Source organism: Corvus brachyrhynchos, unplaced genomic scaffold (assembly GCF_000691975.1).
Source record: "Corvus brachyrhynchos isolate BGI_N302 unplaced genomic scaffold, ASM69197v1 scaffold203, whole genome shotgun sequence".
Classification (NCBI taxonomy): Eukaryota; Metazoa; Chordata; class Aves; order Passeriformes; family Corvidae; genus Corvus; species Corvus brachyrhynchos.
This window is the reverse complement of record NW_008237408.1, coordinates 1323905-1339251: the sequence shown is the minus strand read 5'-3', so window position 1 is coordinate 1339251 and position 15347 is coordinate 1323905. Positions and strand designations below refer to the sequence as shown.

The window sequence follows — 15347 nt, the reverse complement described above, 5'->3', positions numbered from 1 at the left end:
CTGCAGCTCCGCTCTGAACAGAGTCCAACCCTACCTCAGCCAGAGGAAATTCTCTGCCATCGAGTAACAGATGTGAGGTCTTTACACAAGTCATAAACAGAGTCATTACGAGGAGAAGTGAGGGAGGAAAATTCCAAAGTCAGACTCTTAAGTTGTTGCATCATGTATTTATGGGCTCTTGGTCAGACTGTGGAGCACTTTAAACAGCCTGAAAAAATGTTCTGTCAGAGAACCATATGGGCTTTAGCCACAGAACTCACTACCACATCCTAGATTCCTTTTTTATTCTTTCTGGGGGTTTGGTTTTTTTTTTGGTGATCCAGGATAGCACAGCTGACCTTTCTTATTTGTTTGATTTTCCTTTGGGACACATGTAAGTTTTAATTTGTTTTGAATACTTTGCTGTGTGTGAGGAGCTCTGTCAACAGCATAGAAGATGTGCCTTTTATAATGCTTTTCTCTCTGGATTGGGAATAGCAGCATCCTCAGCTGGGTCAGGCTTGGTCTTTTTGGTGCTTTTGTTGCATTGTATCTTTTGGTCACAGTGACTTCACAAAACCTGATCTTCCCAGCTGATGATCTTTTTGTGCCTGCGAAGTTGTTGTTCCCAAGGTGGGTGACCTTGGGTGCTGCACCGTTAAATTTCTTTTTAGTTCTTGCCCTTAGGATTCTCTATTACTTTTTATGGCACTTCAGTTCACTGTAGTGACATGGCTTCTGACTTTGGCCTCAGCAGATTCATCACTGTGTGCAGACTTTCTGCCAGGATCATTAGTTGTTTTTGTTTTTAAGATGCTCCAGAGATGATACTTGAGGATTATCCCTCATTGTTGTCTTCCAAGCCATTAGTTGAATTTTTCAGCCCCTTCTTAGTTATTTGTTTCCTTTCTACTCTATCTCATACTCATCTTTGTCTTTTCCAAAATCATGAATAATTTCCCATTTGTCACTTCTTCAAATACTTTACCAAAGTCCAGAAATGGTAAGAATAATTAGTTTTGCTGGTCAACAAGTCCTCAGTTGTTTTTGGAGCCTTACTACTCACTGTTGAAGTCATGCCTCCTAAAAGGATTGTCCTCAGGAAACTCGGCTGATCTGAGCGAGGGTGACAGTGACATTTAAGAGGAAACACATGGCAAAACCCATGGCTCAGGGTAGGGAGCACAACTCTTGAAATAAGGAGCTGCGGATTGATTTGATCTGGTTTCTTGGCTCTGTATCTTTTAACTTGGTTGTTCATCTTCTGTAAATTCTTGTAATAATATTAAAGAGTAAGATGAAAAAAGAGTATTTCAGAATACTTTTAAAGGAGTTGATGATTTGGGTATAAAAAGCGCTCTTGAAATATGAAACATGATGGGTGTTGGTAAATGAAATAATCTTTTGAGTCTTTGGAGTTTATTATTTCCAAGATAACTGTTCACAATCCTGTAGGCAAAAAAAATACTGTAGAAAGTTGGATAATAAACTCAGCTATTTCCTCTCCCTGTTGGTGGTGAATGGTCGCTGAACAATCCTTAGCAAATAAAGGAAAAGATGTTGCTGCTGCCAGGTTTGAGAAATATTCTTTAAGGATCCCGAAGTTTCCTGATAGCTTAAAACTTCCCTTAAATCTCCTTCTTTGCTGTGTTGTCTATGAAGAACCTCCTGAAGTTGGTCTTGGCACTGTAATAGTTAAATCCACTGGCACTGCTGGCCTGGGTTCATTCATTATTTCTCATTTTTCTTTGCCTCTGTCCATCTGTTGTGTTGTATTTAGGTTGCAAGGTGCAGAATAGATTGATATTAAAAATTTAAATACCTTTTTCAGCTACCTGGCTGTACAGCAGGTGATGGGATAACAGTTCTGGCCGAGATCTTGAAGGTACCAGGTGTTAGGAAAAATACATGTATTGAACCCAAAGTCAGATTCCATCTTGACTTCGGGTGCTGGATATCCTGCAGGAATTGGCCTTGTCTGTGGAATCCTGTAGGATCCTTTCATTTAGTTGAATCAATTTTTATTTTCTGAAAATGCAGCAGCAGTGGGGGCTCTGCTGAGCTGAGCCGAGTCTGGTCCGAGACTGGAAACCGAAAACAAAAACTTGGGGATTTTTGAGGGAAAATGCTGGTGGTGACGTTGGGAGCTGTCAGTTCCAGATCTCATGATTGGTATTTTTGCTCTCCTGGAGGCTTGGGACAAAGAGAGGCTCCAATATTCCCAGCCAGAAGAACTAAAACCTTCCTGGGGCTAAAGTGAGGACAACCTGAGGGCCTTGGTGCTCACACTGACATTATTTACACACATCCAGGCCTGCACTTCCCACTAAAGCACAGTTTTGAGGCAGGGATAGGCTGTTCTAGGAGTACCCAACCAGATGAGCTGAAAACCGAGCTCTGGCTCTGTTGAGTGGAATATTTTCTTCCAGAGAGCAGAGAAAGATGTTCTGCATTGAATAATGTAAAATCCAAGTTTTGCTATTTATTTATGTTGCTGTATAAAGCCTTGGAATCCTCTGTTGTCTTGTGAGTGGTGTCCTTAATACCCTCAGTGTTGATTGGAGTTTGGCTGGTTGGAATTGTGGGTCACCACCAGCAGCACAGCCCTTCCCAGTGGGTGGGCCAGGGCTGATTCCTGCAGGGCCCCGTCCCTCCTGGGAGATGTTTCACCCGTGGGCTGACCCTGCCTTGGCTTTGCTTGTGAGGACCAGATAATCCAAAATAGAACTGAAATAATTCCTGCCCTGTACCACACTAGAAAATGAAGATGAGATGTTTGTTTCGCAGTTGTTTGCAGAACGGTTTTGTTTATCGCTCGCGAAGTCCAGCGGATTTAATGCACATAAATATCCCTGCAGCGTGGAGGTCTCAATTGAAATATTTCAAGTAAATAAAAGAGAACAAGGGATCCTGTTATTCATGCTTAGATGCCTTGTTAGGAAGAGCTTTGAAGGTGCTGTTTGCTCACACCAACCGCTTGTGGAAACATTGCAGGACAATTCTCACTTTATCATGTCTTGATGTGTTGGTTACTTGCTGGCTTCCAAAAATGTCCACTTTTATTTTATAAACAATTTAGTGAACTCTGTTGACTTCAGGAGTCTGGTGGTGCCGTAGGTTTAAGGATAAGTTTAAGGACATTCAAGACTCCAGCTGTCAGTGTCTTCAAGGTGCCTTAAGCAGAAAGTACCTGTGTGTTTCACATTGCTGCAAACTCCAGATCTTGCCATTCAGAAGAGGCCTGTTGTGTAATTTCAAAAATGCTCTTATCACCAAATCCAATTACGAGGAAGAGTAAATCGCCACCTCAGATGTCTTAACTATTCTTTTTTTAATTGTTAATTATCTCAACAGTAGGGTGCTAAAGATTAGGAGGCACAGATTATCTTTTGCAAGTACGAGGCTTTCAGAGCTATTATCAATTAATTCTGTTTCTAAACAAATTTTAGGATAATATTAATAGCTTGATAGGATTGTGGTCCTGGAGACCGCTGTCAAAATCCTGAGAAAGTGATGTTTAAAGAACGAAAACCTCGTTGTTCTGTTAGCTTTGAAGGTCATCCAGCTTTACCCACTCCAGTGCAAGGTGTATTTTTGGCATTTTAATCTACGTGGCAGAGGAGATTCCTGCTAAGAAACATCAGTAAAATGATTCTCTCGGAGTTTATACAGCGATTTGTAAAACCAGAATTGAGAGTCAGCTCTGTTGTGTGAGGGTTTTTAATGTGTATTGACATGGCTCTGGAATTTATGTACACAAACACATCCTGAGGTGTGAAATAATTTCAGTTTCTCTGTGTCTGGTGCTCTGAGTGATCTAGTGCTGGTGAGATCTCTCCAGATTTGCACTTGCAATGAAAAGAAACCCAAGAATGAAACATTTCTTAGAGCCTTAAGAACTGTGCTGTCCCTGGACAGAATGTGGCAATACCCTGGGCCTGAAAGCTTGAGTTGGGAATGAGAGAGATTTTCTTTTAAAAAAAAATTTTGCAGGATTTTTGCAGTTTTTTTTTCCAGAGGCGATTTAAAGTTACGGTAGATTCTGCATTGGCTAAAACCCCCAATTTTTTATGTTGGGACTGGATATTTCAGCACGTCAGACAGAAGATCTGGGCTTAATTCAAGAATTGCTGAGACCTCTTGTCAGTGCTGTAGAGAGGTCAAGCTGCAGTCCTGCAGTGGTTTCTTCAATCCATGGACCTGTGGAATCCATTGGCTAAATGATGGTGGTGTGGGGAAAACATCAGGAGCTGTTGCTATCTGTTTATCAGTGGTTTTTCCGGGTTAGGGATTTTTTTCTTAGATTTGTTTTGCTGCTTAGAAGATCTGGTTGAGCTGATGCTCAGTTGAAGTTCATCTCCTGGCATCCAGAGACCTGCGCTTCCCATCCTTGCCTGGTTATGTTTTGCAGTCCTGGGGGAAGGAGCTCTCAGCTCCATCAGAGTTTATCTGCGGAGAGGATATCTTTGAGCTTTAATTTTGCTGTCAGAAAAAAAAATGACTTTATATTGTGGGTTTAGTTGACACCCATGTCGTTACTAGAGAATCTGTAGAAATATCAGTAGATAAAACTGGTGGTGTCATCTGCTGACCTCGCTGGGAATGGCATTCGTGATATTCTTGGCCAGTATTTACTGGGAAATAAACCAGTCATTACACTTTCTGATGAGATTATGCTCTGAATGTCACTTCTCTGACAGTGTCTCATGCCACGCCGAGATAAGATCTCAGGCACAGATGACAGACTAACTTCAGAAATATTTCCATTGATTTGACAACCTGAATAATAGTTCTGCTAAAAGCCACAAAGACTGGGACAGTGACCTCTGGCTGCTGGGTGATACTGGGGTGATAAATGTACTAATGAGAGATAAATAGGTAACTACATTTGAGTGTTTTCTGTACCTTGTCAGTGGAAAGCAGAGGAGCTCTTGGGAGGGACACCAGATAGGGAGCTGAAATTACAGGCATCTTATCAGAGCCAAATGAGCAGCTTTCACCTCGTGTATTTTGAGACACCAGAGGGTTTGGCGGGAGCTCCATCGCTGGGGACAGCACAAGCTGCTGTTCATCCACAGGGATGAGAGCTGGGCAGTTCTCCTTTTCCATCCATCCCTGGGCTGGTGGCCGAGCCCGTGGCTCTGGCTTTGCTTTCAGCATCCCTTGGAGAGGATCTCTGGGAGCTGCTGTAGAAGGAGCTGAGCCCAGCTGCCTTTTCAGCCATGTCCTCCCGCCTCCCTTGGCTGCACAACCGCTGCTCTTGGCACGTGTGGGGAGCTGGACCAGGGAGGCAGCCGGGCACAAAACATTCCTGCAAAAAGGGAGTGAAGGAGAGGATGGGATCATTCCCTTTGGTCTGTGATTAAATTGTGTTAAGCTGGACTGCAGCCTGAGTTTCGGGGAAGATGAATTTCCTGTTCCTGGAAGTGTCCAAGGCCAGGCTGGGCAGGGGCTGGAGCAACCTGGGATAGTGGAAGGTGTCGCTGCCCATGGCAGGGGGTGGAATGAGATGGCCCTCAAGGTCCTTGCACCCCAAACCATTGTGTGACTCTTTGGTCTCCAGCAGAGGAATTAGAGCCCCAACAAGAGCGCCAGGATGTTTCACTCGCAGGTGAAGCTCCCACAGGGATGGAGGTGGCAACCTGGGGATGCAAACATGAAGAGAAGTGAGGGAGTGAGCTTGCAGCACATCTGCTGTTCTTCGGTAAATACCCATCTGTGTATTCTTGTCTCTTATCAATTGCAAGGTCAATTATCCCTCCTCGAGTGAGGAGTGTGTTCCTGAGTGACCTCACCTGAGAGTGATTCTGCTGCAGCTGCACCATGAATTGTTACCCTGCAGCACATTTGAGCCTCTCCACTTTGAACCCCTGACACATTTGGAACTTTTAACTGTTAGGTCATGCTGTAAACTAAGAATTTCCCCAACTTGGGGGATTTTTGATCAGTTGTGGGGGGCTTTATCTCGTTGCTTATCCAGCCCTCTGGAAAAGCACCAACGCTGCCCGTCCTTCCGCCGCTCCGCGGATGTTGTTTCAGACACTTCCCTGGCAGCTGCGAAGCTGATAGGAAGCAACAAAACTTCCACTGTGGATTATCAGGAACACTACTGAGGCATTGCTTAATGCATCTGATATCTCAGCCTCGAGAACAGAAGTTAAAAAAAAGAAAGATTGGCAGCTATTGCAGGAATTCAGAGAGGGGCACCTTGGTAAAGAGTCGGGGGGAGGCTTCTCCTTCCTTTACAGAGCCCTGGGCTGAGATGGATTCCCTCTCCATCATTGTCCTAAGCACATTATCCCTGAAAGAAAGAGGGTTTCTCTGAATCTGCAATTTTTCTAGCCTTCAGTGTTATTGAAATGAAACGGCTTCAAGGATATCTACATTCTTTACCATCATATGGATTCTCATCTCATGTAAATTATTTGGCCACTTTTCATTTTAATCCTCCACTGTCATTTTCTACAAAAGAGATCATTTGGTTTCTTCATAGAAGGTATTCAGCTGACAGCTGCCCTTTGTCTAGAAAGCAGTGTGCCTTTGCAGGAGTTACTTGTGCCTGCTCCTTTGCTTTTTTTCTTTCCTTTTAAGTTCATATTGCTTCATATTTTTCATCTGTAGCTTTCAGGAACTTTTCAGACTGTGAACAGGCTGAGGTTTGTGGCTGTGAAGGGAATTTCAGACATTCTGCATTCTTTCCCTGTGTACCTGGCTGATAAGAAACAGAACTAGAGGCAGAATAATTAATTTACTGCAAGAAGAACTGTAGTCCAAAAAACCCACAGTGTTTTCACAACTTTTGCATGAGCAAACAAAATAGTCAGTGATGAAGTCTTGATTTTTTTCCCCATGGCTTCCCTATCTAGAATACTCAATCATTCTCACCTATTTTCCAGAAGTCACAGATTCACATAATCCTAAAATCATTAGGGGTGAAAAAGACCTTTAGGATCATCGAGTTCAACCATCAGCCAGCATCGTGTTCACCACTAAACCATGTCCCCAAGTGCCACATGGTGGGAGGTTTTAAATGTTGTGCTTTGTGTCAGGGTATGTCACCCAAAGGACCTTGATGGGATGGGAATGAAATGTGATGTGTTCATAGAGTGTACAGGGAATTGGGAGGCTGAGGAGGAAAATCAGCAATTAGGGTTGGATATTTTGGGTTATCTGGATCTGTGAGACCTTTTCCTTTCAGGGTATGAGCTCTTGATAAAGCAGCTTGCACTCCTTCAAACCCTAAAAGCACAATGTGGTCATGGAGAGGAACAGTATGGCCTCAGCAATGGCCTTAAGCTGAAGGGAGGTAGATTTAGGTTGGGTTTTGGGGAGAAATTCTTCCCTGTGAGGGTGGGGAGGCCCTGGCACAGGGTGCCCAGAGCAGCTGTGGCTGCCCCTGGATCCCTGGCAGTGTCCAAGGCCAGGCTGGAGCAGCCTGGGATAGTGGAAGGTATCCCTGGCTATGGCAGGGGGTGGAATGGGATGATTTTTAGGGTCCCTTCCAACCCAAACCATCCTGGGATTCAGTTATGAGGAGAAGATTCGGTTTTGCGGAGCACAGGTTGAGGGTCGGCCGAGTTTATAGGATGGTTGAATGTGTGGGGGAAGGAGAAGTCACATCATTAATGAGGATGAGGAGTAATCCAGCAGGGGGAAGGAGAGGCAGGTTCTAAAATTACTGTCACCTGCAGAAACAGAGTTTTAACTGCTCCAGTAGTTCCCCTTCCAGCTGGTATGCACTCGGCTTTGTGATCCTCACTAAAGTGTCACTGTGACCAAGACAGCTGCCTGACAGCTCACTGAGATTTTTGATGCTTTTTCATAAAGCAGAGATTTAGGATGAGAAGAATTTCAGATTTTCCAGTGAAAATCGCTTTTCTTGTAGAAATTTTTAGGCATTTTACATGAAAAGATCAGAAATTTGTGTTTGAATTCAAAGAAAATGTTTCAGAATTATGAAAAATATGTCAGGCAAATGAATTGTTTGTAACTTAGTTGTGAAATGTTTAGAGATAAGAATTGCTGGTTCGGCACTTTCTGAGTCACAGAAATGACTGGAATACACAAAACTTCCTCATTTGCTAGAAGCGGTGTCTCATTCATGGCCAGTTCTGGAAGTTTGCTCCATCACAGGGAGATTTCCTGAGAATTGTAAGCATGAGCTGAAGTTTCGCTGTTGGTAGAAAATATTTTTGCTGTTTGTTTGTGCCAGCAAAAGCCTGGCTGTGGCTTGCTAAAGGGACAGTGTTGAGTTAGGTGACAAGAGAAGGGTCACTCGTGGCTCTTGTGTTGTCTTTGTTGCATTAATTGGTGTCTCAGTTTCTTGCATCAACAAGAATGAGCAGTTGAAGGACACCCTGACTGACAATTTTATGTATTTTGTAATTTCTTCCATAAATGTTCATTTTTGTACACGTGCTGATGGCCTGGATTGCTGGTTAGGACTGCAGGGCAGGCAGTGTGTTCATGTAAATAACAGAGCAGCAGTTTTCAGCTGTTCCTTTATCTCAGGGTGCTTAAAAGAGGAAATGATTCTTGGCTCTGGGCATAGGGCAGCGCTCTGTAGGTGGGAGAGCTCAGACATTGCCATGGGGCTGTTGAACTGCGATCCTGAGCTTCTGCTTCCATCACTAACTACTGGAAAAAGTGTTTTCTGCTCTGTTTTCCAAGCTCTCCATTGCCCAAAATGCATCTTAGTACAGAACATGACCCCTTTGAACAGAAATTTGCAAGTTGAGATAGACACACGCATCACTTCAAAGGCTGGAATCATAGAAAGGGGATAGAGATGGAAGAGGGGAGAATATACTTAAAAATACCATGTCCAGAGGGTGTGATATTCATTCTAAATTCTCATCAGGCTGAGCAGAGACACCAGTCCTGTGTCAGGGAACTCCTCCTTCCATTACACCATCCCCTTAATTCCAGCAATTAGTTCACTCTGATAGTGGAAGTGTTGGCTGACAAACTCCCAACTTTTCCAACACTTGAACTAAAGTTTAAGGCAGAGGCTGCCCTTCATTTAGAGAAGATTGAGCTGTTCCCGTGGTTCCAAGCCAGCAAGTGGCCTTGAAGTACATGAATGGTGCAACTCTGAGCTGATGTGTGATTTCTCTTACTCACTGAGTAGCAACTTTGAAATAGGACCCTGTTTGTGGGCATAGCCGTGACTGGGAATGACTTTGTGAACAGTGGGATGAAGTAGTGGCACCTAAAATTCAACCTGAGTGTTCAAAGTTTGGACAGAAACAGTTTCTGTATGGAACAGAATCCAGATTTCCATAGAACATAACTGGGGCCAATCCACTGGATGAGAAATAAAGCATGGAAAACAATAATTGCCTCAATATGCCTGAATCTCCTACTACCAAATGATCTACGGGTAAGGAAAGATGTGGTTTTCAAATCCAGAGCAGCTGTCCAACAGCTGGACCTGCTGCTGATCAAAGTTGATAAAAGAAATCCTAGGATTATATATGATGGATAATCTACAGAAAAAACAGTGGTAGTCCCTGCTTGTGGTGTGATTATCAGAGTCCATTGAAGTAAACAGGACTTTTTGTTGGTTTTAATGCAGATCTGATAAGCTCTGTGGAATGTAAATCAGTTCATTAAAATTTGCAAAGCAGTTCCATGAAGTAAAAGAGGAGACAGTTTTAACTTTTATAGGATGTTTACTGCATATAAAGTACAATAAAATCACAATTATTCCAGAAAAAAATACTGTTAGAAACGTGCTGTACTCAATGTGTTGTTCTGAGGAAGATTGAAAAATTCTAAATTGTGGTTTTAAAAAAATAATCTGACTCTAGAAATCATTCTGTGTAATTTCCTAACATTTCCACACCATATCTGTCTCTGCAGTATTCGTGGGGTTTTGCACAATGTAGATATTAAAAGTATGTGTGGATATGTATATATTAACAAATATTTATGAACAGGGATCAAAATAAGTGTTAAACAGCTCCTTCTACCTCAGCTAGGGTTATGTCAGGGGAAAAACAATAAATAAATGATAATAAACAACGTCAAAGGCTTGTGGTGTCTCAGACATGATGCTTCACTTGACAGTCTTCACTCTGATATCCACGGAATTACCTACTTTTTTTGGGTGTCCTAGTACAATATTCTGAATGCTGAGGTAATATTCATTTATCTGAGGAATTTGGGAAGTTCCCTTCATTCAATGTGGACCTAAGTGCAGGCTGATGTTACTTTATCCATAAAATTCACTGTGTCCGTGGTACCTCTGGAAGAGTGATGCATAAATCAGCAGCTGACACCTTTTAGTGGAGCTGCTTTGGAGCCTTCATGCTCTGATTTCTTAGAAACTTTGTTTTTTCCCCCTTTTGCAGTTACTTCAATGAGAATCAATACCCTGACGAGGCAAAGAGAGAAGAAATTGCCAACGCCTGTAATGCAGTTATACAAAAACCAGGTGAGGAGCTGCTGGGGAGTCCTTCCCAAAAACAAAGATTTCAGCATCTTGGGTTCTCAGACTGATGTTTGCCAAATCACAGAATCATTTGGGGTGGAAAAGACCTCCAAGGTCATCAGCCTTTGACTGATAAAGCAGATTCGTGGACGAGGAAGGAGCTCAGCTCTTGTGTTTTTCAACAGCTTCCAGACAGGGATCTCATATTAGAACCTGAGTGTTAATGGAGGACCTTGTCTTTGAGTCAACAAGTTGCATTTTCCCTGTTTCTGGAGGAGTTATACTTGGGAGAAGAGCATGAATATTCAGTGTTAGTGGATGCACCTGCCTTTGCTTAGTTTTGCTAACCAAACATTTACATAGACTTCAGAACTTGTGTTTTGGATATATTTAGATTTTGTAAAACCAGAATAAAAATTAATGAGAAGGCAGCTAAGGCGTGAGTCATGCACATGGAATCACAAAATTATTTAGGATGGAAAAGCCTCTGGGATCATCGAGTCCGGTCACTCCTCCAGTGCTGCCAAGGCCACCACTGACCCATGTGCCCAGGTGCCACATCCACAGGGATTTTAAATCTCTCCAGGGATGGGGACTCCAGCAATGCCCTGGGCAACTGTGCCAGGGCTGGACAGCCCTTTCCATGAAGAAATTGTTCCCAGTATCCAACCTAAACTTCCTCTGGTGCAACTTGAGGCTGTTTCTTCTCATCCTGTCCTGTGTTCCAAGGGAGAAAAGATGGATCCTCACCTTATTATCCTTTCAGGGAGCTTTGGAGAGCTGGGACTGTCACAGGATAACACAGGATCAGACCAGTTTAGAATGGAAGTGACCTCTGGAGATCATCTGGTGAGGCAAGACCAGCTTAGATAAGATTGTTCAGTTCTCAGTATCTCCAAAACCGGAGGTTGTCCCACCTCCAGGCCCCTGTTGCACGATGTTGAGCACTCTCATGGCAAAGTACTTTTTCCCTAATACCTGCTGAAAATTTCCCTGGAAAATCTGTCAGGTAGGAGACCAGAGAGCTGAGGATTTGATTCCAGGCTGTGCCACTGGTTTGTGGAGCAACTTGGAACAAAGTGCTGTAAGGCCGTGTCAGGGAGCAGTAAAATATTGCCAGTGGTGCTGATGCAAAGCATTAGGCAGCAGCCAAGCTATCAATTTCCAGAGTTTGCTTTCTTTCACTTGTCTCATCTCTCCTAACTTACTTAAGTGTGCAGATTGCTGCAATTACATGGGTGTTTCGTATGCTGAATAAATAAACTTTGAGAAGGAGTCAGAAGCGGGGGGGCTCATCCCTGTGTAGCCTGCAGAGGTCTGAGGGTGCAGATATGGGGAATTTTTTATATAGGGCCAAGGGTAACTGAAGAGGTTTCCAGGATGTCCTTGAAAAACTGAATCCCTCCAGTCTTCCCTCTTTTTACTGATGACCAGAAAAAGGTATCATTTTCTATAGCTGCCTTCTGGTTTTTGGGAATTTTTTTGCTGGTTTAAGTGTAAAAATCCAGTGACCTGGTTTCCAGCATCCACCCTTGTACTCTCAAAAGATCCTGAGTGTAGAGAAGGAGCCCCAAGGATGGGGTTTGTTGCAGGGCTGTGACTGGAATTTCAGTTTTTGGAATCTCAAGTGAATGCTCAAACTGGAAAAGCACAGCCCTTCATTCTCCCATGGGTCTGGATTGAGTTGGTTGAAGCTGCAAAGAAATTCCTGTATTTCAGGTTTTTAAATCACAGAAGAAAGGAGATATTTGGTAGTTAGTGCCACAGCACCTGGACACAGGACCCACACGAGATTCACTTCTTTCTCAGTTACAATGACTTGCCAGTGCTCTCTGTGTTTCAGGGGTTTATCCCATAGAATCCCAGAGTTGTTTGGGTGAGCAGGGACCTCACAGCTCATCTAGTTCCAATCCCAGGACAGGGGCACCTTCCACTATCCCAGGTTGCTCCAAGCCCCATCCAACCTGGCCTTGGACACTTCCAAGGATGTGGCAGCCACAGCTTCTCTGGAACTCAGTGGGTAACAACACTGTGCTGTTATTTTTCCCTGTTGCTTTCGTAGGAAAAAAGTTATCGGATTTGGAGCGAGTTACCTCCCTCAAAGTGTACAACTGGTTTGCCAACAGGAGGAAGGAGATCAAGAGAAGAGCCAATATCGGTAATGTATCACAGAGCCTGCCTGCAAGGCTTGGGACTTGCTCAGGGGAGGTCACAACTACGTAAGAATAAATTAGTGAAAACACCAGAGGTGCTGACAGCCTCAGGAGAATTGTGCAGGAATTATGAAAATGAGTCTTCTGCTGTTCCAGAGTTTTGGTAAAATACGTGTAATGTGTAGAATTCTGTCATCAGTGCAGCAAAAGTGATGCAGTTACAAAGTTTTACTGGAAGATCAGCTTTAAAAAGCAAAATGAGAATTTTGTTGGTGGAAGGAGAGTTGTATTTCCTTCCTTTGAGTATCCAAACTCAAATCTGAAATGAAACCTGAAAATTGTAAATAAGGGAGATAGAGATGTTGGCAGGCTCACAAACTTAGCGTGGTGTTTATCCTGGTTATACCTCTGGCCCTGACAGCTTTCCAGGGATTTGCCCAGGGACAAGTGGCTGGAAAAAAGCTGTATTTTTTGCTGATGATCAGGATAAAACGGAAATCACTTCGGTGTTAACTCTGTGGGTTCTTAGCTGAAGGAAATCCAAAGTGACTCTAAACTTGTAGGAGGGAGACCCTCTAATATGGATAAGACATTCTAAGGAGAATAAATCACCTCGGTGGCCAGGGTTCAACAAACTCCTGCCATTCATTAAAAATTTGTTGCGCTTACTTAGATATTATGCAGAATTACTTTTGCAGCACATAGGTGAGCAGACATCCATACCTGCTCATTTCCAGTATTTTTAATTATTTCAAATGTTCCACTATTTTGCCTTATTTCTGAATGAGAAAAAACCCTCTTTTTACATCATTTAACACATTACTGAAGTTCAACTAAATTTATTTTTCTGCAAGTGAAAATTGCTTCTCAAAGGGATCGGGGCAATAAAGCAAACTCAGTCCAAGGTGGGTGGAGTTTAGTGTTTGGGGAGGAGGTTTGGAAAGAGATTAAAAAGAACCAAAGGGAGCTTTAGATATATGGATCCTACTGGAAGATGGATTTGTGTGTTTTCAAATCCCTGAAGTGCTTTCAGAAATTTCTCCCATCTATTTTCAGACACTCCCCACCTTTTCAAGTCCTGCCTGTCCAAACTACAGGGGAAGATTTACAGGGAATGCCTTTGCCACTCCAGTACCTTAGAAATTACACTGATTTCTATTAGGACTGGCTGGGAAACAGGGATTTTTACTCACAAGCCTGGTAGTTGGCAGGGAAGGGTTTCAGGCAAACCAGTGATTGTACCTGTGCTGCCTTCCCAGAAAATGGAGAGTGAAGAGGAAGGGGCTAACAACTAACTCTGTTCCTTGTTATTCTAACTTCCTGAAAAAGGGAGAAAAAAACTAGTTACTTTAACTACTCCAATGCATCAGATAAATGAGGGATCCATTTGCTTTTTTCGAAGAAGCAGCAATCCTGGAGAGCCATGGAATAGATGTACAGAGTCCGGGAGGTCATTCCAACAGCGACGACGTGGATGGCAACGACTACTCGGAGCAGGTGAGCACTGGAGCCTCATGGGCCAAAAAGGGAGAACTCAAACACATTGAAAAAGGCCCTTTTGCCTCTTGAAAATCCTGTTTTGTTTGGCTTTTGTGTCATTGTGATGGGGAAAGGGTGAGCATCCGGTACTGACCCACACGGATTTGTTGCCTCACAACAGGACACTTGGCAAGTACGCAACGGGGAGGAGGAGGGACGATGTTCCGAGGGAGGCAGAGAAGCAGAGAAGGTAGAAGAAGACAGGAGGATCTGCTCCAAACAAGCAAGTTACACCCTTCACACCACACACAATGTCTGAGACATGGCCAGAGAGCCTCACCTCAGCCAGGGCCCCACCACACCCTCGCTCTCCTTCCCTGGCAGTCTGAGTTTCCCTCCCTCAGGAGGGGATGGACAGGTCTTTCACAGTCCTGTGTGTCAGGCACCAGCAATTATCCCTGAAAAGCTGGGCACCTCTTGCACCTCTGAGTTCTTTCTGCAAGAAAGGCCCCGTTCTAGCCAGGGCCACACCTGCTGTGAGCTGCTGACCCAGCCCCAGACACGAGCAGGAGGGAGCCCTGCCCAGGACACTTTCAGAATTCCTTGTGCCAGCCTTTCCCAGCAAGATTCTGAGCACTGAGCACCCTCCTGGAAGGTCCTAAGCTCCCTCTGTCAGTTCTGTGGGAGAGCCTTTCGGGAGCTTCTCAGGATCATCCCTCAGACACTGACAGACAAAGGGTGAAGGGTGGGGGGAAAGGGCTTGAGTAACTAAACTCTGACCTTTATTTGGCCTATTCCATATTGTTCTGCAACAATGTGCCACTATTTGGATTGTTTACCTATTATCTGTCCTTTTTTTTGGTTGTTGTTGTTTTTGCATTTTAATTCTTGCCTGTTCTCTCTTTTTCTTGGTTATTTTTAACCCTTGACAGCAACTTCTTTTTTAAATTCTCTAGCAAAAGAATACCCCTTCCCGCACTCTGAGCCCTCACCTACCCTAAAGTTGGTGACCCTTCCTTCACACACCTTCCTGACAGGTATTGCATCCCCTTCCCAATTTTCCCAGTGTTGGCCAAACCCCCCAGGGCTATATGTGTGCTTGGCACCAGTGACTCGACCAGTTCACTCACCTGGTTTTGAGAGGAGATGTTTCTGTGCTACCCCAGCAGCTGGGCTGCATCACTTTCCCCTGCCTCTTTTGGGAGAAGAAGGGAGTTCTCCCTCTCCAAAGGCTGCTGGTGGAGCGGAATAGCAGCTGAGTGTCCTGGAATGAGTCCCTGGCACACTTGGCTCTGGCCCAG

At 43.9% G+C, this 15347-nt stretch overlaps 1 protein-coding gene across 12 annotated transcripts in view; it reads left to right on the top strand.

Moving 5' to 3' along the window:
- HMBOX1 (homeobox containing 1) overlaps positions 1-15347 on the top strand; it is a 110925-nt gene that overhangs the window by 84875 nt on the left and 10703 nt on the right. For 6 of the 12 annotated variants that reach the window (XM_017730851.1, XM_017730855.1, XM_017730850.1 and 3 more), the window contains 4 exons: positions 10335-10417; positions 12477-12572; positions 13970-14064; positions 14228-14329. In XM_017730851.1, coding sequence (XP_017586340.1) covers positions 10335-10417; positions 12477-12572; positions 13970-14064; positions 14228-14329 — 376 coding nt within the window. Of the gene's footprint in view, positions 1-10334; positions 10418-12476; positions 12573-13969; positions 14065-14227; positions 14330-15002; positions 15084-15347 lie in introns of all 12 variants that reach the window. The other 6 variants (XM_017730858.1, XM_017730856.1, XM_017730852.1 and 3 more) reach the window with 6 other exon arrangements.